We start from the raw sequence: 27,299 nt of genomic DNA, 5'->3' as shown, positions 1-27,299 counted from the left end.
CTCCATCTCCTTCTCCATTTCATTCTTCTCATCCTCCTACTCATCCTTCTCATCCTCATCTTTCTCATCCTCCTCCTCATTCTCCATCTCCTTCTCCATATCCTTCTCAGCCTCTTCCTCATTCTTCTTATCCTCCTCATTCTTCTTATCTTCCTCCTCATTCTCCATTTCCTTCTTCTCATCCTCCTCTTCAGTCTTCATCTCCTTCTCTATTTTCTTTTCATCCTCCTCCTCATTCTTCTCCTCCTCCTCCTCATTCTTCTCATCCTCTGTTACAGAATACCAATAGAGGAGGCTGTGGGTAACAGAAACACAGTTTATTTAGGCACAAGAAGAGGAGCGGGTAGTGCTGGGTAAAGTGATGGTGCTGGAGGCAGTGAAGAATGGATCCGTTGGTGAGGGGTAGAAACGCTGGAGGAAGAGGGTGTACCACACAAACGCACCACGGTCAGACTTTAATTTAGGCAACAGCATAAACCCTTGTCGGATATGTTTTAGAATTGATACGAGCAAAATTACGATCTGTACATGTAGTATTAAACACTTGATCGTGTTTGAGCAACAGCAGATCACTGATTAAACCCAGTGTGTTGGAGTAGTCAGATAAGTTTGATGAAAGCATCCCCAATAGATAAGCCTGAAGCAGCAGACAGCCTTGACCACAGATTAACGAGGCTCGTGGGTATATTTAACCAGAGCTGGGTAGATTACTTATGAATTGTAATCAGTTAATGATTACAGATTACGTAAAAAAAAAAATTTAGCAGTAATATAATCTCTTAGATTACACATTTTTGGTAACGTAATCTGATTACTTTTGGATATATTAAAGAACATGAAATTTCCAGCAACAACTTCACTTGCTAGGTAAAAGAATTCCATGGACAGCAAATTAATCTGTGGTAGGCAGAGTTTACACTGAATAGTCCATTTTCCTATGTACTTCTTTAAAAATTAAATGATGCCCGAACATACAGGGATTAAAGACTGCCTTCCCCTCCATTTTCCTTTTATGTTGTTGCTGATTTCTTCTGAGCTTGATTCTGACTCCCCTCCCCCTCTCCACCAGAAAAACTTAAAAGAATCACGAACGTATACAAGCGGCAGGTTTATTGAAAAAAAATATAAACGTAAAAAATAAAATAAACTTAGGAGAATCAATGAATTGTGAACGACTTAAAAGTAGTTTACTCTAATTACAAGTACTTGAGTCTTGGAATCTGATTACAAAATCTGGATTACATGTAATCCATTAATACCCAGCTCTGGATTTAACTGTGTTACCGGTGTGGTAATATGATAGCATGCCTCGCAATGTAACTGAACAATAGCTTTTACAATAAGCAAAGTCTGAAGCATGTTCGTCAACTTTGCTTAGCTTTGTGAAGATGTCCAGAGATGAATTAAATTGAAATTGCCAGTTGTTCGTGGATGCTTTGATTTTGAATTTTGAATATATAGCTTCTTCCAGTGGGTAGCAGATCTCGTGTAAAGTTGTGAGTTGGTCGTATTAGTACACTCGATGAATCGCGTGCGAAGTATCTATATCAAGAGCTTGTTCATATCAATTCAGTCTGTTGCTTGACAAACAACACAGCAAATTTGCTTAAGTTCACGACTGAAATCTGATGAGATACTCTGTGGGAATCATGCCAAAACCTGATTTAACACTTCCTATGGAGATTCGCCGTCTGATAGTTCCTGAGCGAGCAATGGCTCTCGTGAGCAGTTTGAGCATACTTACCGAGCAGTAGTGCCACGTATGTATATATATATATATATATATATATATATATCCCGTGTCTAATAGGAGAGAGGTGGTGATTGGAGCGATTTGACAGCCCCATTTCAAAAAACGGTGGAGTGTTCCTTTAAAGCACAGATGGCAGAAGGCAGTTAGCGATGCGAGAAAACAGCCAAATAATACCAAAAACACCAACTCTTCAAATCAAGCAATTCTTTTTATTTGAGGTGGGGGGGGGGGGGGGGCAGACACATTTCTAAACTGTTCGAGTGAACAGGGAAACATGCCATATGAATAGAACATAGAATTGGAAAGATCTCCCTTGACCACTTCCCTGGCCCTGACCATAACCGCTTCCCTGACCATAACCACTCCCCTGACCATAACCGCTCCCCTGACCGCTTCCCTGACCATTACCACTCTCCTGACCGCTTCCCTGACCATAACGGCTCCCTTGACCATGCCCGCTTCCCTGCCCATAGCCGCTCTCCTGACCATGGCCGCTCCCCTGACCGCTTCCCTGACCATAACCGCTCCCCTGACCATAGCCGCTCCCCTGACCATAGCCGCTCCCCTGTCCTTGTCCCTGACCCTGTCCACTACCCTGGCCTTGTCCTTGTCCCTGGCCACTTCCCTGTCCCTGACCTTGTCCCTGACCACTTCCCTGGCCTTGTCCCTGGCCCTGTCCCTGGCCTGGTCCCTGGCCACTACCCTGGCCTTGTCCCTGGCCACTTCCCTGGCCTTGTCCCGGTCCCTGGCCTTGTCCCTGACCCTGTCCGCTTCCCTGTCCCTGACCTTGGCCCCGTCCCAGACCGCTTCCCTGTCCTTGTCCCTGACTCTGTCCCTGACCACTATCCTGGCCTTGTCCCTGACCACTATCCTGTCCCTGACCTTTGACAGTTAGCGAGTCTTAGGACATTGTTTGAACTGAAACGTGTTTGCCATTAACCTACATGAAATGCATCAATGCAATGATTATTCACCACATTCACGACTGATAAGTCAGTTATCTATGTAAATGGAAGAGACCTACAGCAGGTGCACAATAACTATGACATTACTGCTGGTGGGGGGGGGGCATCTTGTTCTTTGCGGGGGGCCTTTAAGGTGTGCGGTACGACACTGAACCCAGCATACAGAGAAGTTCCTTCGGAAGGATGTTTCTTTTGAAAACATACTCCAGACAAATAAGTATAATGTAGAGGAACTTCAAATGAGTGCTTCCGAGTACAATTTTTATGTAGAGGACCATCAGAAGAGTCGGAGAAGGATACATGCCACTTCCCTGTCCCTGACCGCTTCCCTGGCCCTGTCCTTGGCCACTTCCCCATCCCTGACCCTGTCCACTTCCCTGGCAACTTCCCTGACCTCTTCCCTGGCCACATGGTTCACTGCATGCAAAGCCACCAGTGGTTGGGCAACACTTCTGTCGGGTCGGACACTGGCCATCATGCAAACAGCTTTTAGCACACAGTGGAATCATCTCCGGTATTGGACATTGACCCGGCTTCACTGTGTGGACACAGATAGTCAATTTTAGTTTATGCATATAGACAGTATGCCACTTCAGAATACAACACGAAACACTCGAAGCATGAATTGCAGGTTTTACCTACAGAGTGAATTATATTCTAAGTATTATACTGCTTTATCTTTCTTTTATTTCTTTTGTAAAGCCATCCTTTAAAACCTACTACTCATTCCTAAATGGTGTTAATAATTTTAAAGTCAACAGGTCTTCTCACCTGTGGTTCGTCTTTGAATAGCGTGAGTTAGGTTCAAGTATCCGAACAGACACAATAAAACAGCAATCAACGAGAAATACTCTCGAGCTGCTATCCTCCCGTCCTGCGATCTCACAAAGATCTCTGCTGGAAAACGCGCTGAATTGGTGCGTCAGGAGAAGCGGACAGCGAAGCGCACAACAATCAAACGAATAAGTGGTGCTGTAATATCTACCTCAGTAAAATGGGGTTTTAAAGATCCATGAAGAGCAGGTCAATTCCAACCCTGATCAAATTCACCTGCCTCTAGCTTTCAAGTAATCTGAATGCCTTGATTAGCTTGCTCATGTATGTTTGATTGGGGTTGGATGAGCTGAATGCTGCGTTCACGCCATGCCATAATAATGAGCCTATTTTTTTTCCTGCATGTGCGTGGCTCCATATGCTGTAGGCAGGGCTTAAAAATGAAAGAGAGAAAGAAATATCAGTTCGCTCAGAGCAGAATCTGTATTTTACCATCTCTGTTCGTGCGTTTTTCTGTATTATTACTGTTCTGAAACCGGTTTTAGTAGAAAAGATGTTTAGGGTCATTTTTTCATAGCGTCAAAAAAAAACAAAGAGAGTCTTAGCCTAAATTGCACTTTGTGGCCAAAGCTTTAAAGACATTAAAGCATTTTTCAAGATATTTAAAATGTTTGCTGCATAGATTAAAAAAGAATTGTTTTGAGAGGCTAAAAATAGGCTAAAATACTGTCAAATCTAAATGTTTACAAACATTATAGCACATGTATGTCTGCAAGATGTCTGTTAAAGATCTCTTGATCTGGAAAGCATCTGCTGTCTACAAACGTCTGACTGATGTCTATCAGATGTCAGTTTTACATATGTTCTAAATCATAAAAATCTTAAAGACTTCTAATAGACATCTTTTTTTATTCTACAAAAAAGAAATATATATATATTTGACATCTAAAAGGAAACATCCAATATTGCAGATGAGCAAACACTCTAAATACAGGTCCTTCTCAAAAAATTTGCATATTGTGATAAAAGTTCATTATTTTCCATAATGTAATGATAAAAATTAAACTTTCGTATATTTTAGATTCATTGCACACCAACTGAAATATTTCAGGTCTTTTATTGTTTTAATACTGATGATTTTGGCAAACAGCTCATGAAAACCCCAAATTCCTATCTCAAAAAATTAGCATAGTTTTATTTTATTTTTTTATTTATTTATCCTTTATTTTACCAGGTGATGTCCCATTGAGATAGTCAAATCTCTTTTACAAGGGAGCCCTGGAGCAACAGTACACAAGTTACACAGAATCCCAAAAACAGACACAGCAATTAAAACTGATTTACAGTACATGTAAAACAATTCAAAATAACATAAAAAGGCTTATTGAAAACATGTGCATTGTTCAAATTTCGATTGTTTAAGCAATTGTTTAAAATGTTTAAGTGGGATAAGAACAGAAAGCTTCAAAACTTTTTGGAGTAAATACCAACACCAAGGAGCAGCATAACTAAAAGCATTCATGCAAAATTCTGTTGTTACACGTGGCATATTTAGAGCCAGAATATTAGCGGAGCGAAGATTATAAAGGTGATGATTCCTGGTCAACAAACTAGAAAGATAGCTGGGTAAATTACCATTAATTGCTTTAAAAATAAAAATGTGCCAGTGGAACCATCTACGCAGGCCTAAAGAGCTAAAACCAGTTTCCTCATAAAGACAACAGTGATGAGTACGTGACTTGGCATTAGTAATGAAACGTAATGCACCATGGTAGACTGTGTCAAGTGTGTGCAGCGTGGTAGAGGCAGCATGCATATAAATAACATCCCCATAGTCCAAGACTGGCAGGAAAGTGGCACTGATCAATTTCTTCCTAGCTTGGATAGTAAAACAGGATTTATTCCTAAAGTAAAAACCGAGCTTCACTCTCAGTTTTCTCACTAATTTTTCAATATGAACCTTGAAGGTTAGCTTTTCATCAATCCACAGACCAAGATATTTATAAGATGAAACATTTTCCACGCACTTCCCATCTAGTGTGGAAATGGCTAGGGTGGTTGATGCGGGTATAATGCGAGACTTTGAGAACTGCATCACTTTAGTTTTACCAGCGTTTAATACCAGTTTAAGTTCAATGAAGGTGGTCTGTAATAAATTAAAAGACTGTTGTAGTGATTGATAAGCTTGAGCTAAAGTGGGGGTGGAACAATATAGTACTGTATCGTCTGCATAGAGATGTATTTTGCATTTATCTGCTACAGAGGCAATGGTGTTAATGTAAATGGTGAATAGGATCGGACCAAGGATAGACCCTTGAGGGACACCTCGACGGACCCCCAGTGGAGCAGAACTATGCCCATCGACAACTACAGTCTTTGTTCTGTTCTCAAGATAGTTTCTGAACCAGTCTATTGCCTTAGTGCCCAAGCCAATGCCCCGGAGCCTCTTAAAGAGGATACAATGATCTACTGTGTCAAAGGCCTTTGACAAGTCAATAAACAGGGCAGCACAGCTCATCTTATGGTCAAGGTCACAGATTATGTCATTAAGCACCTTGGTAGCTGCAGTAATGGTACTATGCTTGGCCCTAAAGCCTGACTGTTCCAGGCAGAGTATGTGATGATTTTGCAGGAAGCCCTTAAGTTGGGTATTTACTAAAGACTCTAGGACCTTTGCAAGCACAGACTATTTAGATATTGGGCGATAATTATCGTGAATGGAGGGGTCCCCCCCTTTCAGCAGGGGCAGCACATGGGCAGATTTCCAAACATCTGGTAAGTCATTTGAAGACAAAGACAAGTTAAAAATGTATGTAATAGGATCCACTATGATATGTGCTGATAATTTCAGTAAACCAGGATCTAGGCCATCAGGACCGGCTGATTTTCTAGTATCAATTTCCTTAAGAGCCTTAAGCACTGCAGATGAGGGAATGAATTCAAAATCAAATCCCTCACTGACCAGAGAAGCAGGAGAATTGTGTTGAAGGGGTGAGGAGACATGGCTAAGTGAGACCTCTTCTGGATATGTTTCTTTAAAAATGTCACCTGCCTTGATGAAATGGTCATTGAAAGCATTAACAATATCATTCTTGTTTGAGATCTGTTCGGTGTCTTTAACTATATGCTTGGGGAGAACAGAGTCACTGGGAGATAGTTTCAGAGATGTTATTGTCTTCCAAAATTTAGATGGATTATTTAGGTTTGAGGACATAGATTTGAGGTAATAATCAGATTTGCACTTTCTTACAAGGTAAGTGCACTTGTTCCTAAGATACCTAAAATTAGTCCAGTCAGATTGGAGGTTTGTGTTCTTTGCTAAAGCCCAGGCTGCATTTCTCTCATGGATCAGAGAGAAATGGGGTTATCACGACCTTTAATTCTATAGCATGTTAGAGGGGCATGTTTATCAGTAATCGAGAGAAAAAGTGAGTGAAAGTAGTTCCATGCCACATTAATATCCGGTATAAGGCTGATTCTAGAGAAATCGCAGCTGTTTAATTCATGTAAAAAGGCTTGTTCTACAAATCTTTTAAAATTTATTTTAATGAGGATGCGAGGCTTACATTTAGGGAGCTTGGTGTCCCTAACACATGCTATGGTGCAATGGTCACTAATGTCGTTAGAGAATACCCCTATCTCTTTATATTTTTGTGGAGTATTGGTGAGTATTAGATCTATTAGGGTTGACTTATCTGGAAATTTTATATTAGGACGGGTAGGGAAGGAAACAAGCTGAGTAAGATTTAGCTCATTACAAATAATTTTTCAGGCAGTCAGAATTAGCAGAGAGCCCGTCGAAATTCAGATCTCCCATAAGCACAATTTCCCGATCCCGTAATTCGACTAATACATCAACTAAAGAATTTAAGGCCTCCTTAGCAGCAGAAGGAGGCTTATAACAGGCAATGACTGTAAGGAGTGATGTGGAAGAAAAAGAAATATCTATAGACAAAAACTCAAATATTTTAGGACGGGAGATACATTTACTTACTTTGCAATTAAACTTGTTTTTAATGTAAATGGCAACACCACCGCCCTTACTTTGACGATCACTACGAAACAAATTATAACCAGTAATATGAATAGAGGAATCAGAAACCGATTTCTTCAGCCAAGTCTCAGATAAAACCAAAACATTGGGGTCTGAGGTAGACACCCAGACCTTGACAAGGTCCATTTTTGGCACGAGACTTCTAACATTCATATGGAGGAAGCCAAGACCATTTCGTACTTTAAAATCAGATGGGGTAGGTAAATTAATACATGGGGGTGTAGGGCCAGGATTTGGCTTAATGTTACCTGACATTAAAAGAAGTAGAATTATTAAAAGACGATATTTTAATCTAACAGCTTTGAAACTGTGAAAATCATGATTATGCGATTGGCCAGTTAATATTAAAACATCAAACATTTCAATGACAGTTTTACTAGGAACACAAAATGATAAGTTAAAAGGAAATAAAATGACTGGCTGGTAGAATGCAGTGCACGAAAAATGCATAAGTGCAATATAGGAGAGTTCAGGATAAAAGCCATTTATGTCGTCAGGGACTTGGTCAAATGGAACAATATATGTGGTAATATTAAAAGTCATTAATAGGAGAACAATGCAAAGCAGGAGGTACATGCCATGCATTGTTGGTCTTTAGCGATGTGCCCAAAGTAATCCACGGAAACAGGAAACAGCTGATTGAGTTTGCACTTTTCAAGCAAGTTTGAGTGCGAAGTTAAACCACCCCGGGCAGATCAGCAGTCCAAACTTAGCATTGAGTGCGAGGTGGAAAATGGTCACGCGTCAGCTAAGCTGAATGCAGGAGAGAAAGCTGTATCAGCGACTGACACCGTTTCCCATTTCCCCGTTTCCCAAGCTGTATCAGCGACTGACACCGTTTCCCATATCATGAAAAGGTTCTCTAAACGAGGTATTAACCTAATCATCTGAATCAACTAATTAACTATAAACACCTGCAAAAGATTCCTGAGGCTTTTAAAAACTCCCAGCCTGGTTCATTACTCAAAACCGCAATCATGGGTAAGACTGCCGTCCAGAAGGCCATCATTGACACCCTCAAGCGAGAGGGTAAGACACAGAAAGAAATTTCTGAACGAATAGGATGTTCCCAGAGTGCTGTATCAAGGCACCTCAGTGGGAAGTCTGTGGGAAGGAAAAAGTGTGGCAAAAAACGCTGCACAACGAGAAGAGGTGACCGGACCCTGAGGAAGATTGTGGAGAAGGACCGATTCCAGACCTTGGGGGACCTGCGGAAGCAGTGGACTAAGTCTGGAGTAGAAACATTCAGCGCCACCGTGCACAGGCGTGTGCAGGAAATGGGCTACAGAGAAGCAGCACTGGACTGTTTCTCAGTGGTTCAAAGTACTTTTTTCGGATGAAAGCAAATTTTGCACGTCATTCGGAAATCAAGGTGCCAGAGTCTGGACGAAGACTGGGGAGAAGGAAATGCCAAAATGCCTGAAGTCCAGTGTCAAGTACCCACAGTCAGTGATGGTCTGGGGTGCCATGTCAGCTGCTGGTGTTGGTCCACTGTGTTTTATCAAGGGCAGGGTCAATGCAGCTAGCTATCAGGAGATTTTGGAGCACTTCATGCTTCCATCTGCTGAAAAGCTTTATGGAGATGAAGATTTCGTTTTTCAGCATGCCCTGGCACCTGCTCACAGTGCCAAAACCACTGGTAAATGGTTTACTGACCATGGTATTACTGTGCTCAATTGGCCTGCCAACTCTCCTGACCTGAACCCCATAGAGAATCTGTGGGATATTGTGAAGAGAAAGCTGAGAGACGCAAGACCCAACACTCTGGATGAGGTTAAGGCCGCTATCGAAGCATCCTGGGCCTCCATAACACCTCAGCAGTGCCACAGGCTGATTGCCTCCATGCCACGCCGCACTGAAGCAGTCATTTCTGCAAAAGGATTCCCGACCAAGTATTGAGTGCATAACTAAACATAATTATTTGAAGGTTGACTTTTTTTGTATTAAAAACACTTTTCTTTTATTGGTCGGATGAAATATGCTAATTTTTTTGAGATAGGAATTTTGGGTTTTCATGAGCTGTATGCCAAAATCATCAGTATTAAAACAATAAAAGACCTGAAATATTTCAGTTGGTGTGCAATGAATCTAAAATATATGAAAGTTTAATTTTTATCATTACATTATGGAAAATAATGAACTTTTATCACAATATGCTAATTTTTTGAGAAGGACCTGTAATACGTCTTGCAGATGTAAATGTCGATGTAAATATATTGAAATTTCATCTTTCTCAAAATTTAGCACATATAGTTATTCATTTAATTATGTTTTTTTGTGTTTTTTTTGACAGTTAGCGAGTCTTAGGACATTGTTTGAACTGAACCGTGTTTGCCATTAACCTACAAGAAATGAATCAATGCAAAGATTATTCACCAAATTCACGACTGATAAGTCAGTTAGCTATGTAAATGGAAGAGACCTGCAGCAGGTGCACAATAACTATGACATTACTGCTGGTGGGAGGGGGGGGCCTTTAAGGTGTGCGGTACGACACTGAACCCAGCATACAGAGAAGTTCCTTCGGAAGGATGTTTTTTTTTTGAAAACATACTCCAGACAAATAAGTATAATGTAGAGGAACTTCAAATGAGTGCTTCCGAGTACAATTTTTCTGTAGAGGATCATCAGAAGAGTCTGTCTCGTGCAGGGGAGCTCCAGAAGGATACATGTTCTTCAATGAAGCTGAAGCACAAAGAAGGTTATGAGAAAGCTTTAAGTCTTCCAAAAATGATGCCTCAGAGCCAATGTTTTATCCAGAACTTTAAGAATTATGTTTGGAACATTTTTTGTTAAATTCAAGCTTTTGTATATTCAAGTAGCCTAATGACCAAGCAGCCAGTGAGTTAACCAATGTTTGATCAACTAAGCCTTCTCAAATCACTCACTACTTAATCAAAATAAAATCTATACATAAAATACTTAATCACAATGTTAGTTTAAACATTTAACCTATATAGATGTGTGCTGTATTAGGCGCATATTTAATAGTTTGTGCAGAGAGTGAAAGCTAAAGCCACTTTGCCGGACTAGGAGTCGCCAAGCACAATCACTTGCATTTTTTTCCTTACATTGGAAACAACCATAATTTTTGCTCATAAGAGCAATTACATTAATGTAGAGACTCTATTTTAGAGCACTTACAATACCGGCATACGTTGCAAGTTTTGAGCAAAAGCCCTTCACAAAACCTAACCGAAACTCAGCAAATATAATTTTTCCCCATGGCCCAGACACATTCATTATGGTTCTAACTTGCTGGGGTTTTGCGGCAAGCTTTGCGTGCACTTTTATGTGGAACTCTTCCAGCACTCGCTGCTGTTGCTGGACACCAATCACAGTCGAGCCTCTCTTGGCAGTTGCGGTACAGGTCTGGTGTCGTTTCTACCAGTGAGGCCAATCCTTTTCGTCACCATAATTGGAGATTTAAAAACATAGATCCAAGGAAGAATAAAACAACCCCGATTCCCCACCCACGTCTGAGCTATGACATGAAAACTGTCCTGATGTCTTAAGTTGGGGCCCATAGGGCTCAGGCTGAAATGCAATACTTGGCTAAAGGAACAAGTCTCAAGGAAGAGGAACTTAAAGAACAGATGGCAGTTAGCGATGCGAGAAAACAGCCAAATAATACCAAAAACACCAACTCTTCAAATCAAGCAATTCTTTTTATTTGAGGTGGGGGGGGGGGGCAGACACATTTCTAAACTGTTCGAGTGAACAGGGAAAACATGCCATATGAATAGAGCATAGAATTGAAAAGATCTCCAGTAAGTGTTAGGCAGAATTCCCATTAACAATTCAACGACCACAGCGCTGACCATTTCCTTGGCCACATGCCTGACCATTCCCTTGACCACTTCCCTGGCCCTGACCATAACCGCTTCCCTGACCATAACTGCTCCCCTGACCGCTTCCCTGACCATAACCACTCCCCTGACCGCTTCCCTGTCCATAACCGCTTCCCTGACCATAACCGCTCCCCTGACCACAACCGCTCCCCTGACCGCTCCCTTGACCATAACCGCTCCCCTGACCACGGCCTCTCCCCTGACCCTGTCCACTACCCTGGCCTTGTCCTTGTCCCTGGCCACTTCCCTGTCCCTGACCACTTCCCTGTCCTTGTCCCTGGCCACTTCCCTGTCCACTTCCCTGGCCCTGACCACTTCCCTGGCCCTGTCCCTGGCCACTTCCCTGTCCTTGTGCCTGACCTTGTCTCTGACCACTACCCTGGCCTTGTCCCTGACCACTACCCTGTCCCTGACCTTGTCCCTGGCCACTACCCTGTCCCTGTCCTTGTCCCTGACCACTTCCCTGTCCCTGACCACTACCCTGGCCTTGTCCCTGGCCCTGTCCCTGGCCACTTCCCTGGCCCTGTCCCTGGCCGCTTCCCTGTCCCTGACCTTGGCCCTTTCCCCGACCGCTTCCCTGTCCCTGGCCACTTCCCTGTCCTTGTCCCTGACCACTACCCTGGTCTTGTCCTTGACCACTACCCTGTCCCTGACCTTGTTCCTGGGCACTACCCTGACCGCTTCCCTGTCCCTGACCTTGGCCACTACCCTGGCCCTGTCCTTGACCCTGTCCACTACCCTGGCCTTGTCCCTGACCCTGTCTACTACCCTGGCCTTGTCCCTGACCGCTTCCCTGTCCTTGTCCCTGGCCACTACCCTGGCCTTGTCCCTGTCCACTGCCCTGGCCTTGTCCGTGGCCCTGTCCCTGGCCTTGTCCTTGTCCCTGACCGCTTCCCTGGCCCTGTCCTTGGCCACTTCCCTGTCCCTGACCGCTTCCCTGGCCCTGTCCTTGGCCACTTCCCTGTCTCTGACCCTGTCCACTCCCCTGGCAACTTCCCTGACCTCTTCCCTGGGCACATAGTTCACTGCATGCAAAGCCACCAGTGGTTGGGCAACACTTCTGTCAGGTCGGACACTGGCCATCATGGAAACAGCTTTTAGCACACAGTGGAATCATCTCCGGTATTGGACATTGACCCGGCTTCACTGTGTGGACACAGATAGTCAGTTTTAGTTTATGCATATAGACAGTATGCCACTTCAGAATTGTTGAAAAACCCATGACATAGTAATTGTAGCTCCAACCATTGTTGACAGCTGCACCAAATTCTGACTCCAATTAAGGGCCTTTAAAAAGGGTTGCTTTAGAGCAGCAATCAGTTCACTCCTTGTTGACTGCTCTGGATTCTTTCATATGGTGTTGTGGCTGTGTACAGATTTCAGAAACCAGTCTGATACACCTGTGGAAAGAATGATGTACTGGCATTGGTGAAATAAACGTGCAAATGGATGTTGTCTCAAGGTGTTTTAACTGACATCCCATTGTGATGCTCCCCCTACGAATAAGCAGTATCCTAAGAGTCTTTTACATGGCCCTTTGAGCCGGAAATGAGCATTCCAATGGACCAAGAGCAACATACTAACCAATGCCATGTACCACCTCTGCGAGAGTCTTCAAGACAGACCAAGCCTCCAGTCTATCTTGAGGACTATGAGACTACGTTACTGCCCTCGAAGCCTCTTCGAGCCAGTCAGCCAGTTTCCTCAGCCCCAGTCCAAAGCAGTATTGAATATGCCAGAGAGAGTCATTCTGAACCTTGTGACCCTGTCTTACTGGAAATGAAGCAGTTAAAGGAGTTCATAATGGAATTGGGCCGAAGTGTGAAGCAGATAAATTCCAAAGTGAATCGGATGTGTTCTTCAGGAAGTTCTTGGTCATCTGAAGAAGGTAGTAAAGATTTATCTGCACCGCCCTTACCTGATGAGGATTCTCTCGTCCCTTGTACGGTGACTGATTCAGCTGCAGCATTAGCTCAAGAACTTCAAGTTCATCTACAGGAACAACATCATGGGAAAGTTGGTTCCGAGTTAAAGTCACCACCATGTATAAGTAGAGCGTCCTCTCTTCCTCCACCTTCTTCTATGGTGTTGACTTCTCAATCCCATTTGGCTCCTGATTTGAATGTTTCACACGTAAATCAAGTCGCTACTGATGTGAATGTTGTTAGCCATCCAGTGTCAAGGCAATTACTTACAGTTCGGAGCCCTTATGCTCCTCATTTGTCTACTTTGATGGGAAGTTCACAGCATCCGGCAAGTCAGTTCATGGCCCCTGATTTGTATGCTCTAAACCCTTGGGTTGATGCGTATCATCAGTTATCAGGACAGTCTCATGCATCTATACCTGCAGTGCAGCTACCAATCCCTCCTTGGGCTATGAATCCACCATTGTTTGGCCCAGTTTATCCTGGTTTTTGGCCACCAGTACCAGGTCCTTTGTATCCAAGCCATTTGTCAGTTCCTATGAATGCTGTTCATCAAGAAGCACAAGATTCCCAGGGTTTTATGTGATCTCAGTATCCACCATTTTCACAGCAGGCTTTGCATAATTCGGTGGTTAGATCTGAACCTCCTATTAGTCAATTACCTGTTTCTTCTACATATCTGGCCTCTGGCACGATTACACCATCTGTACCCATTACAAGTGGAAATATGACCAATTGTGTCCAGCAGGGGAATCAAGATGTTCAGTCTTCACTACCATTAGCTATGCCCAGTTTACCTTCACCTCTTCTTGTGAGACCTATTGTGCAACAACAAAGTAACGAGATACAAGAGAATAATCCTATACCTTGTGTATCTCAGTCTTCAGTCCAACAGCCTGTTTCAAGTTTTCAAACAGGATATGATCCAAGAGCCCAAGTAAGCTATCTTTCAAGATCTTCTCGAATTGAAGGTCCTTCATTTCCATATCTTTATAAGGAGGATCCTAAACAATTCATAATGTTAAAGATGGCTCTGGAGAATTTACTACCCCCAGATGAGACTGAGCAGTACAAATACCATATTCTCCTAGACCATTTAAAATTAGAATCAGCACGCAACTTAGTTTTGGCTTATTCTAACCATCCTCTGCCATTCAGACCAGGAGAACCCAATAACTTGGTGAATTTCTCTTCATGGCTGCAAGAGGAAGCAGACTGTCAAGCAATAGTAGGACAAGTCGGTGTTGTCCGGCCGAAACCTAATGACCATTACCAGATGGGGAGGAAACTAAGGCAGTATCCACCAACTACAACTATTATTCATGGAGTAAGTGGTGTTCCTGTAGAAAAGATCAGTGATTCTTTTAGTCCCATCCAAAATTCCAGTTTTGAGGGAAAGGAGTTGCTGAGGTTCCCATGTCCATTCTGTAAAAGTGATGATCATCACCTCAGTAGATGCCAAGCTTTTAGCCTGCTTGATCTGGAGAATATGAGAAAATGGATTAAAGAGCATCATTGCTGTTGGAGATGTGGTAGGGCTCATCAGGCCTCTCGGTGTGACCTAAAGAAAGGCTGTCCAAAATGTAAAGGTAAACACCTGGGAATTCTACATGAGGTGAATCAGAAGAAGCCAGACTCTGGGGTTTTCTTGCTTAGTCGCCCAAGCTGTTCCCCAAGAGTTGTACTGAAAGTAGTTAAAGTCCTGCTGAGCCATAATGGTAGATGTATGGAGACTTATGCCATCTTAGATGACGGTTCTGAAAGAACAATGCTTCTACCTCTAGCAGCACAGCAACTTGGATTGAAGGGCACAGCTGAATCATTGGTGCTAAGAACTGTGCGTCAAGACACAGAGGTCCTGAGAGGAGCCAGTGTAAGCTTTACAATTTCTCCAGCAAATTCTCATAAGAAATATCAGATCCAAGGGGCTTTCACTGCACAGGGATTTGCCCTTCCTGAGCAATCCTATCACATTTCTAGCCTTTTAAAACGATTCAACCATCTAAAGGGAGTTCCACTGGAAACATTTAATAAAGTCCAGCCTATGCTTTTGATTGGTGCTGATCATCCGTATCTTCTAGCTCCAGTGGAGAAGGTTCATCTTAGCCCTCATGGGGGACCAGCCGCAGTTCATACCAGATTGGGATGGGCTCTTCAAGGTCCAGTATCGTCAGCTCAATCAAATGAGACTGAAACCCAGTGTCTGTTTCTTTCTGGAGTTTCCATTACCTCTCAACTCCAACAGGATGTAGAGCGGTTATGGCAAGTGGACGTGTTCCCCTATAAGAGTGAAAAAACAATTATACGGTCCAAACAAGACCAGTATGCCCTAGATTGTCTTAACCGGTTGTCGACAAGAGAGACTGTGAATGGTGTCTCTAAATATGCCACTCCTCTACTTTGCTCAAAGCATGCACCCTTGTTCAATGCTCCTAAAGTGGCAGTTATGTCATCCCTCCGATGGACAGAGCGCCAACTGACACGAAATCCAGAGCAGGCCCTTATCTATGAAGGAGAGATTCAGAAACTGGTTGATTCTGGTTATGTGAGAAAGTTGAGTCATGAAGAAGCCTTTCAAAGTAGTGAGTCCTGGTTTGTAACTCACCATCTCGTAAAGCATAATGTAAAGAATCGATTAGTGTTTAACTGTTCCTATATGTATAAAGGAGAATCACTGAATACTCACCTACTGCCTGGTCCGACCTCAGGGTCATCCTTATTAGGTGTACTCCTTCGTTTTAGGGAACGTCCTGCGGCAATTAGTGGTGATATTAAGTCCATGTTTCATCAAGTTTGTCTGTTGCCTTCTGATAAACCTCTCCTGCGTTTTCTGTGGCGAAGCATGAGACAGGATAAGCCAGCTGATGTTTATGAATGGCAAGTTTTGCCATTTGGAAGTACCTCTAGCCCTTGCTGTGCGGTTTATGCTTTGCAAAAGCATGTAAGAGCTCTACCAGAGGATTGTGAAGATGTTAAGGAGTCTATCACCAAGGCTTTTTATGTTGATAACTGTCTACAAAGTGTTATGGACATCCCCACAGCAAAGGAGTTGGTTGGGAAGTTACGGACCCATTTGAGAGATGGAGGCTTTGAAATTCGACAGTGGGCAAGTAATGTTTCAGAGGTGGTGGAGGATCTGTCCAGCGACGCAAAGTACACCCTTTGGTTAAGTCAAGACTGTTCAGATCCTAGTGAAGGCATGCTGGGATTAATTTGGCACTGTGCCAGAGATACTCTCGGTTACAAACATCGTCCTGTTGCTTATGATTCTCTTACCTTGCGCAATGTTTATAGGGTCTTTGCAAGTCAATATGACCCTATAGGGTTCCTTCTACCTTTTACCACTAGAGCCAAAGTCCAGCTTCAACAAATGTGGAGTAAAGGAAGACAATGGGATGATCCTGCACTACCTGAAGGTATTAAGAAGGCCTGGGTAGCATGGGAGAGTGAACTTCCTGCTATCACATCCATTGAATTACCAAGAACGTATGGTCCTGTTGATCTTGATGGAAATTCCCTTAGGTGGGAGTTGCACGTATTTTGTGACGCCTCAGAATTGGCTTATGGGTCAGTGGCCTACTTAAGGACTGTCAATCAGGAGAGTGAAGTTCTAGTCTCCTTTGTGATGGCCCGATCCAGAGTTGCACCTCGTAAGTCAATTTCTATAACTCGTCTAGAATTGTGTGCTGCCCTCACCGGGGTTCAATTGGCAAATCTGTTGCAGAGGGAACTTGATCTGCTCATTCAACAAACAATACTGTGGTCTGATTCAATGACAGTACTCAACTGGATTCGTTCGGACACTTGCCGCTATAAAGTATTTGTTGCAAATCGTATTACTGAAATCTTAGAGTACTCTGCTCCTGATCAATGGCGTTATGTTAATACCACTAGCAATCCAGCTGATGATATCACTAGGGGCAAGAATCTGACTGATCTAACCAAACCTAATCATTGGACTCGAGGCCCTTCTTTCCTTTATTCTGACCCTGATCAGTGGCCAAAATTCCCTGGTATGACTGGAGACTCTGGTGCTACAGAGTTAAGGAAGACTCTGTTCTGTGGCCTGACTGATGTTGAAGATAACCTTGTGAATCTTGATGTTCAGCGATACAAGTCGTGGAATGAGCTTGTTGAAGCTGTGGCAGTTAACTCTTTGCTGGACAAGGCTCAGATCGAACTTCTCCTGTTGCGACAGGCTCAGAGGAAAGACTTTCCAGAGGAGTATGGTGCATTGCGAATTGGAAAAAGTGTTCCATCTAGTAGTCGATTGTACAAGCTTGCACCTGAGTTCGATCCCATTGCTGAAGTTATTAGAGTGGGAGGGCGATTTCGACATAGTCAAGAACCATTCATCCAATTATTCTTGATTCAAGAAATTCTATTGTTCAACTTTTGATTGCAGCTGTAGATGCCAAATTGGGGTCATCCTGGAGTAGATAGAGTTTATGCTCATCTTAGGTGCTACTACTGGATTTTAAAAGGTAGACAAGCTGTAAGGAAATATCAAAGAAAGTGTCTGGAGTGTGCCAAATGGAAAGGAAAACCAATAGTTCCTAGGATGGCTGATCTTCCTCCATCTAAGCTCAATCTGTTCAAACCTCCCTTCTGGTCCACAGGAATGGACTGTTTTGGGCCATTTGTGATCAAGTCTGGTCGTAAGACTGAGAAGCGATGGGGTATACTTTTCAAATGTCAGACCACTAGATGTGTTCATTTAGAACTGCTGACTAGTCTTGACACTGATAGTTTTTTAATGGCACTCCGCCATTTTGTAGCTCGAAGAGGACAACCTTATGAAGTGATTTGTGATCAAGGAACTAATTTTCATGGGGATGAAAGTGAACTGAAAGTGCCTTTGACCAATTAAGCCCAGTCTTGCAAGAAAAGCTGTCTAATCATCAGATTAAATTCACCTATAATCCTCCTTATGCTCCACATTTTGGAGGAACGTGGGAGATTGAAATCCGATCCATCAAGGGTGCACTTCGATCTGTTTTAGGAAGTCAAGTAGTTACTGAGGAGGTTCTAACAACTGTATTGGTGGAGGTTGAAGAAATATTGAATTTCAAATCTTTAGGATATGTTTCTTCTAGTGCTGATGATTTGGATCCTGTTACTCCTAATTTGTTTCTAATGGTGCGGCGGGATGCTTCGTTACCCCAAGTGATTTATGCAGATTCTAATACTTTATCTCAGAGAAGATGGACACATAGCCAGGTTCTGGCAGATCAATTTTGGACCAGTTTTATTAGGAATTATCTGCCAAATCTACAAATTCGCCAAAAATGGCAGCAAGATCAAGGTAACCTGAAAGATTCTGATGTAGTCATGATCTTGGACCCTCGACTTCCCCATGCTTTATGGCCCATTGGTAAAGTATTAAAAACGTACTCAGTTACTAAACGTAACCTCGGTTCTCTCTAGAAGAGCGAACGAGTACTGCGTCTTAGCTAAGACGCTACGGGAAAAGTCTCTTTTCACGAAATACTGAAGCAAAAAATGATCCTTAATTTTGTATTTTTGTAAAGCGCATTTGCAGCAGTACACAGCCATAGGCGAGACGGCTCGTTCGCTCATTGGCTTGTTCTGCGGCAACTGCACAGCCTATCGAGCGCGGGCTGATGCAACATCAGACCAATAAGGGCGCTTCGCGCCCTTCTTGCCACTTCCCGCCGAAACGGGTGTGGCCCAACCTATAAAAGGAGCTCGAAAAGGCTGACTCACCTGATTTATTTCATCGCCGAAGCGAACCAGAGTGAATCGTGCGCACGGCAGAGAACGCAGTACTCGTTCGCTCTTCTAGAGAGAACCGAGGTTACGTTTAGTAACCGAGTACGTTCTCTTACGAGAGCTCTCTCGTACTGCGTCTTAGCTAAGACGCTACGGGAACCCAATGTAAAACGCCGTGCGCGCAGGGATCACACACCAATAAACCTGAAGCAACGCCCAGAATTTACAGTGCACAGTCACCTGAGGGACTCACAGAGAGTCCAGGACAGAAAAGGGAAAAAGCCCTCCGTCCCATATCTAGCAGCATCCGTAGATGCGGCAATATGACGTCACACAGCCGAGGCAAGGCCTGACCAATGTGGCAATGCGGGTCTTACGCAATACTGCCCATATAACAGTCGGCAGCGCATAGCGCTCGTGAACTCAGAATTCCCCTCAGGGCCCTGATTCGCCTATACCGACAGCAGCCTTGCTTGCAAGGCGGGAACCTCCAGGTTATAGAACCTGATAAATGTAGATGGCGAGGCCCAACCTGCCGCCATACATATATCCTGCAAGGAGATCCCAGTAGACCACGCCCACGACGAGGCGATGCCTCTTGTGGAGTGTGCTCTGACGCCCAACGGGCACTGAAGGCCCCTGGAAGCGTAAGCTAACGCTATGGCGTCAACTATCCATCTGGATAGAGTCTGTCTCGAAACAGCCATTCCCTTGGAACGCCCACCGAACGAGACAAATAGCTGCTCCGTCTGCCGAAAGGCAGCAGAGCGAGACACATAAGCTCTTAAAACCCTGACAGGGCAAAGAAGACTCGAGTCTCCATCCTCCCCTGACACCGGCAGGGCAGACAGGGCAATAACCTGAGCCCGAAACGGTGTGTTGAGGGATTTCGGCACATAACCGTGCCTAGGTTTGAGTATGACTCTTGAGTCATTGGGCCCAAACTCCAAGCACGACTGGCTCACCGAGAGCGCGTGCAAATCACCCACACGCTTCACAGAAGCGAGAGCCAACAAGAATACTGTCTTGAACGACAGATGCTGAAGGCTAATCGATTGGATAGGCTTGAAAGGGGGACCTTTCAAGGCCTCCAAAACCGCCGCGAGGTCCCACATAGGGACTGACGGAGGTCTGGGAGGATTCAGCCTCCTAGCTCCTCTGAGGAACCGGATGACTAAATCATTCCTTCCTATTGACTGACCGGACGCCGTTTCAGAAAACGCCGCGATGGCAGCCACATAAACTTTGAGCGTGGATGGGGCTCTGCCCTTATCCAACAGCTCCTGAAGGAAGGAGAGGACCTCCGTCACCTCACAACTAAGGGGTGAATAACCTCGAGCTGTGCACCAGCTGGAGAACACCGACCACTTCGAGGCATACAGACATCGTGTCGACGGAGCTCTAGCCTGAGTGATGGTATTTAGCACTCCCACTGCGAGATCAGCGGGTAACCATTGAGTGCCCATACATAGAGGGACCACAACTCCGGTTGAGGGTGCCAAATTGAGCCCCTGGCCTGCAAGAAGAGGTCTCTCCTCAACGGTACCGGCCACGGGGCGACATCTGCTAACTGCATCAAATCTGGGAACCATGGTTGGTTCTTCCAAAGAGCTGCTACAAGCAGTATTGAACATCTCGTTTCTCTCACCCGTTCTATCACCTGCGGAAGGAGGGAGACGGGAGGGAATGCATAAAGCGGGCAGCACGGCCATCTCCGTGACAGCGCGCTTTCGTTCTTGGAAAAGAACGCGGGGCAGTGAGCGTTTTCGTGGGACGCAAAGAGGTCCACCTCCGCCATGCCAAATCTCTCCCACAACAGCCGGACTGTTTGCGGGTGTAGAGACCATTCGCCCGTAGGAACATTGCCTCTGGACAGCCTGTCTGGACCCAGATTCTGCAGTCCAGGCACATGCACTGCTCTCAGCGAGCACACGTTGCGCTGAGCCCAAATCAGGAGGTGTTCCGTCAGCCTGCACAGGTTTCGGGACCCGAGACCGACCTGGCGATTTATGTAGGACACCACGGACATGTTGTCCGAACTGACTATGACGTGGTGATCCTTGATATGGGGACAAAAGCGCGTCAGCGCGTTCTCCACTGCCAGCATTTCCAGGCAGTTGATATGATGGAGCTTTTCCCGTTCTGACCATAGGCCAAAGGACGGTCTGCCTTCGAGCAGCGCTCCCCATCCCGAAGTGGAGGCGTCCGTCGACACCATTTTCACACTCGGGGAAGTCCCCAGGCTTACACCTGATCGGTACCAGCCGTTCGCTGTCCAAGGTGCTAGAGCCGCAACACAGCTCTGATCGACCTTGAAATGCAGCCGGCCAGACGCCCACGCTCTGCGCGGCACCCGAGCCTTCAGCCAGAACTGCAGTGGGCGCATGCGGAGCAGGCCCAGCCGCAGAACCGGAGATGCTGAGGCCATGAAACCCAGCATCTTTTGACAGTGTTTGAGCGACACAGTTGCGCCACAGCGGAAAGAACTCGCTGCACGCTGAATGCCCATCGCGCTGTGGTGACAGCCGCGCCATCATGGAACACGAGTTCAGAACTATACCCAGAAACAGGATCGTCTGACTGGGGTTCAGCGAACTCTTCACCCAATTGACACTGAGGCCGAGCTTCTCGAGGTGAACGAGTAAAACGGCTCTGTGGTCCATGAGCTCCGCTCATGATCGGGCCAGAACCAGCCAGTCGTCCAAATAATTCAGCACTCGTGTGCCTCTGAGTCTAAGAGGAGCGAGCGCTGCATCCATGCACCTCGTAAACGTACGAGGATCTACGGACAAGCCGAATGGCAGGACTGCAAACTGGTATGCCTGGCCCTCGAAGGCGAATCTCAAATATCGCCTGTGGTTTGACGCTATCTGTATTTGAAAATACGCGTCCTTCAGATCTATTGACATGAACCAGTCCCCTCTGCGAATCTGCGCGAGGAGCTTCCTGGTCGTGAGCATTTTGAAACTGCGTTTCATCAATGCCTGTTCAGCTGTCTTAGATCCAGTATGGGCCGGAGACCCCCATCTCTCTTGGGCACCAGAAAGTATCTGCTGTACAGCCCCCCCTCGCTTTGAGACACAGGCTCTACAGCCCCTTTGCTCAACAGTTTTGATATTTCGGCCCGAAGTATGTGTGCTACTTCTGTTTTGACCGTAGTTTCGACGCGCGCTGAAAAGCACGGTGGGCGTCGAGAAAACTGTAGCGAGTAGCCTCTCTTTATAATGCCTAGCACCCAATCCGAAACCCCTGGAAGCACTGACCATGCATCTGCATGAATGGCTAAGGGCTGGATGCGAAACGCGCTCTGTTGACTGGGCAACGGCGGCGCTCGAGTGTGCTGCACATCTGAGGCGGGGAGCGCGCTGATCACAGCGGGCAGATTGCTCTTCCTCGACCCCGTTCCGGCGCTTAACCGACTGGAGGGAGGCTGAGCGGGTCCCGTGGGACTCGATATATCTGCGAGTAACCGTGGGCTGCATGTGTGCACTTTTACCACTTTCAACTCGCTGTCTGCCTGTGCAGAATGTACGTGCACGGGCCTCGTTTTTACAGAAGCCCCGCACCGTATGTGACATAGTGTATGTGGGCACTGGGAAGTGGGCACGTTTACTATGCGGCGCGCTCGACCGATCTGTGTCGATCTTATGTGCGCTAGCCCTGTGTGCAGGGCTGTGCTTACATGTGGAGATGGGCACTGGGTAGTGGGCATCGTCACTGCATTTATAGCACCATCGGCCGTGGCCGGACGAGCATGCACGGGTTTCGTTTTTACAGAAACCACATGACGCGTGTGACATAGTAATTGTGGGCACTGAGGGGTGGGCACGTTTACTATGCAGTGTGCAAGACCGACTTGAGTCGACATTATGGGCGCAGGCCCTGTGTGCAGGGCTGTGCTTACATGTGGAGATGGGCACTGAGGAGTGGGCATCGTCACTACATTTATAGCACCATCGGCCGTGGCCGGACGAACGTGCACGGGTTTCGTTTTTACAGAAACCACATGACGCTTGTGACATAGTGATTGTGGGCACTGAGGAGTGGGCACGTCTACTATGTAGTGCGTGTGATCGACTTGAGTCGCTTTTATAGGCGCGAGCCCTGTGTGAAGGGCTGTGCTTATATGCGGAGATGGGCACTGAGCAGTGGGCATCGTCACTACATTTATAGCACCATCGGCCGTGGCCGGGACACCAGAAATTACACCTTTTTTGGGAAATATCTGGGTAGCCGTGATAACGGTTTTCGTGTGCAGGCAAGCGGGCAACCGTACAGGCTTGCGCATTGCAAACAACGCTGAAACAGTCACAATCTCTGGAAACTGAAACAGCGGCGCGCTTAGGTGAGAGCCCAGCCGCAGCGGAACTCGTACACCGGCGCTTCGATGAAGCTGGAGGCTTTAGATGGCAACACCGCTTTTGCCGCCGTCCAGCAGAGTGTAGATAAAGGTGCGTCGCTATCGCCTGTTCCACCGGCGGAAGTGAGTGGTAGTTCCTGTTTTTTAGCATCATCAGTGTGGAGAATGCTAGTGAGACAGACGAACGAGTTCGTGCTGAATATGGAGCGTTCCAAGCCTTCGCCACCTCTTGGAAATACCATCCAGCCGGGAACGAGAGGGGGGGGCGCTGGTGCAAACCACTCGCGGCCGAGACTCATCGCGGCCAACACGAGCATTCGCCCCGGCTCCTTCTCGATGTCAGCTCGTCTGCTGGGCTTCTGAGCAGAAGGCGCGAGATCCTCGGAGCTCGCCCAGCCGTCACTGCCCGAAGCTAGCAGAGAGCGCGTGTCCTCTTCCCCCGACGCGGCCCTGAGATCGACTTCCTCGGACGACGCGCCGGCAAACAGCGGGCGCTGCCCACCGGGAAGCGATGCAGGGGGGGCCGGTGAAGCAGGGCGAACCGGCGAGCTCGGTTGAGCTGAAGACGGTTCCGGAATCCGCTGGAAGCGATGCTTTTACGGCGCCTCAGTGCAGCGGAGACTGCAGGCTCAGAGAAAAAGGCCAGGCGAGTCCTCAGAGTCACCATGGCAACAGCTCGCAGTGGGGGCATCCGCCGTCAGCGAGCGAGCGCTGCATGATCTTCACCCAGGCAGGAGACACAGATGACGTACCGGTCTCCCTCGCTGAGTGGGGCTCTGACGAGCCGCAGGAAGGCATCTTAAAAAAGACGCGAGCTCTTTTACGAGTGTGTGTCGCAGGGCGAACACACACACACACACATAAAGAACAGCTTGTATATAACAGGATTGAAAGGATATAGGCGCCGGATAGCGCAGCAGGAACGGCAATGGAAGGCGGCGATGCCAGCAGCTTCAGAATGGCTCGTCCTGCTGATGTGCTTTCTCAGACGGCGCTTGCTTCCTCCGTGATCCAGCGATGCGTGAGCTTCGCTGAAGAGATGAAAAATCAGGTGAGTCAGCCTTTTCGAGCTCCTTTTATAGGTTGGGCCACACCCGTTTCGGCGGGAAGTGGCAAGAAGGGCGCGAAGCGCCCTTATTGGTCTGATGTTGCATCAGCCCGCGCTCGATAGGCTGTGCAGTTGCCGCAGAACAAGCCAATGAGCGAACGAGCCGTCTCGCCTATGGCTGTGTACTGCTGCAAATGCGCTTTACAAAAATACAAAATTAAGGATCATTTTTTGCTTCAGTATTTCGTGAAAAGAGACTTTTCCCGTAGCGTCTTAGCTAAAAACTTTCTTGGGCAAGGACGGCCGTGTTAGAGTGTCTGAGATAGAAATCAAAGGGAAATCTTATGTTCGTCCTGTAAGCCGGATTATTTCTTTACCCTTTATTAAGGATTAGTATTGAGTATTATGTCATTGTGATTTTCTAGAATTGAAAATATTATGTCATATTTTGGGGCGGCTTTGTTGAAAAACCCATGACATAGTAATTGTTGCTCCACCCATTGTTGACAGCTGCACCCTATTCTGAATCCAATTAAGGCTTTAAAAAGGGTTGCTTTAGAGAAGCAATCAGCTCCCCCTATGAATAAGCAGTATCCTAAGAGTCTTTTACAAGAATACAACACGAAAAACTTAAAGCATGAATTGCAGGTTTTACCTACAGAGTGAATTATATTCTAAGTATTATACTGCTTTATCTTTCTTTTATTTTTTTGTAAAGCCATCCTTTAAAACCTACTACTCATTCCTAAATGGTGTTAATAATTTTAAAGTCAACAGGTCTTCTCACCTGTGGTTCGTCTTTGAATAGCGTGAGTTAGGTTCAAGCATCCGAACAGACACAATAAAACAGCAATCAACGAGAAATACACTCGAGCCGTCATCCTCCCGTACTGCGATCTCACAACGATCTCTGCTGGAAAACGCGCTGAATTGGTGCGTCAGGCGAAGCGCACAACAATCAAACGAATAAGTGGAAATTGGTGCGTCAGGAGAAGCGGACAGCGAAGCGCACAACAATCAAACGAATAAGTGGTGCTGTAATATCTACCTCAGTAAAATGGGGTTTTAAAGATCCATGGAGAGCAGGTCAATTCCAACCCTGATCAAATTCACCTGCCTCTAGCTTTCAAGTAATCTGAATGCCTTGATTAGCTTGTTCAGGTTTGTTTGATTGGGGTTGGATGAGCTAAATGCTGCATTCACGCCATCCCATAATAATTAGCCTATTTTTTTTCTGCATGTGCGTGGCTCCATATGCTGTAGGCAGGGCTTAAAAATGTAATAGAGAAAGAAATATCGGTTCACTCAGAGCAGAATCTGTATTTTACCATCTCTGTTCGTGCTTTCTCTGTATTACTGTTCCGAAACCCGTTTTAGTAAAAAAGATGTTTAGTGTCATTTTTTCATAGCGTCAAAAAAACAAAACAAAGAGAGTCTTAGCCTAAATTGCACTTCGTCATAGCCAGCATCATTTTTTTCTAGATTTTGGCCAGATTTAAACGAGAGAGAAAAAAGAAAGAAAAAAATGGCCAAAGCTTTAAAGACATTAAAGCATTTTTCAAGATATTTCAAATGTTTGCTGCATAGATAAAAAAAAAAAAAAATGTTTTGAGAGGCTAAAATACTGTCAAATCTAAATGTTTACAAACATTATAGCACATGTTCGTCTGCAAGATGTCTGTTAAAGATCTCTTGATCTGGAAAGCATCTGCTGTCTACAAACATCTGACAGATGTCTTTCAGATGTCAGTTTTACATACGTTCTAAATCATAAACATCTTAAAGACTTCTAATAGACATCTATTTTTATTCTACAAAAAAGAAATATATATATATATATATTTGACATCTTAAAGGAAACATCCAATATTGCAGATGAGCAAACACTCTAAATAATACGTCTTGCGGATGTAAATGCCGATGTAAATATATTGAAATTTCATTTTTCTCAAAATTTAGCACATATAGTTTTTCATTTAATTATGTTTTTTTTTGATAGTTAGCGAGTCTTAGGACATTGTTTGAACTGAAACGTGTTTGCCATTAACCTACATGAAATGAATCAATGCAAAGATTATTCACCACATTCACGACTGATAAGTCAGTTAGCTTTGTAAATGGAAGAGACCTGCAGCAGGTGCACAATAACTATGACATTACTGCTGGTGGGGGGGCCCATCTTGTTCTTTGCGGGGGCCTTTAAGGTGTGCGGTACGCCACTGAACCCAGCATACAGAGAAGTTCCTTCAGAAGGATATTTCTTTTGAAAACATACTCCAGACAAATAAGTATAATGTAGAGGAACTCAAATGAGTGCTTCCGAGTACAATTTTTCTGTAGAGGATCATCAGAAGAGTCTGTCTCGTGCAGGGGAGCTCCAGAAGGATACATGTTCTCCAATGAAGCTGAAGCACAAAGAAGGTTATGAGAAAGCCTTAAGTCTTCCAAAAATGATGCCTCAGAGCCAATGTTTTCTCCAGAACTTTAAGAATTATGTTTGGAACATTTTTTGTTAAATTCAAGCTTTTGTATATTCAAGTAGCCTAACGACCAAGCGGCCAGTGAGTTAACCAATGTTTGATCAACTAAGCCTTCTCAAATCACTCACTACTTAACCAAAATAAAATCTATACATAAAATACTTAATCACAATGTTAGTTTAAACATTTAACCTATATAGATGTGTGCTATATTAGGCGCATATTTAATAGTTTGTGCAGAGAGTGAAAGCTTAAGGCCCTGTCCCAAATGGCACACTCCGGACTTGTGGACTTCCTCAGAGTCCACACCTCGGTGACGTCATGTAGTGCAGACCTATAGGGCCCTTAGCGCGAGT

The 27,299-nt window shown here is 45.2% G+C and overlaps 1 protein-coding gene across 1 annotated transcript; it reads right to left on the bottom strand.

Moving 5' to 3' along the window:
* Positions 1–36: 36 nt before the first annotated feature.
* LOC132098245 (protein qua-1-like) lies at positions 37–25,410 on the bottom strand. The gene is given in 5 exon segments (XM_059504422.1): positions 37–149; positions 2,072–2,539; positions 11,602–12,141; positions 12,424–12,543; positions 25,251–25,410. Coding segments are annotated over 5 exon segments (1,335 nt in total). The 5' UTR covers positions 25,345–25,410.
* Positions 25,411–27,299: the final 1,889 nt, after the last annotated feature.

Source organism: Carassius carassius, chromosome 21, assembly GCF_963082965.1.
Source record: "Carassius carassius chromosome 21, fCarCar2.1, whole genome shotgun sequence".
NCBI lineage: Eukaryota > Metazoa > Chordata > Actinopteri > Cypriniformes > Cyprinidae > Carassius > Carassius carassius.
Note: the sequence above shows the minus strand (reverse complement) of the source record. Positions and strands in the feature narration are given on the sequence as shown.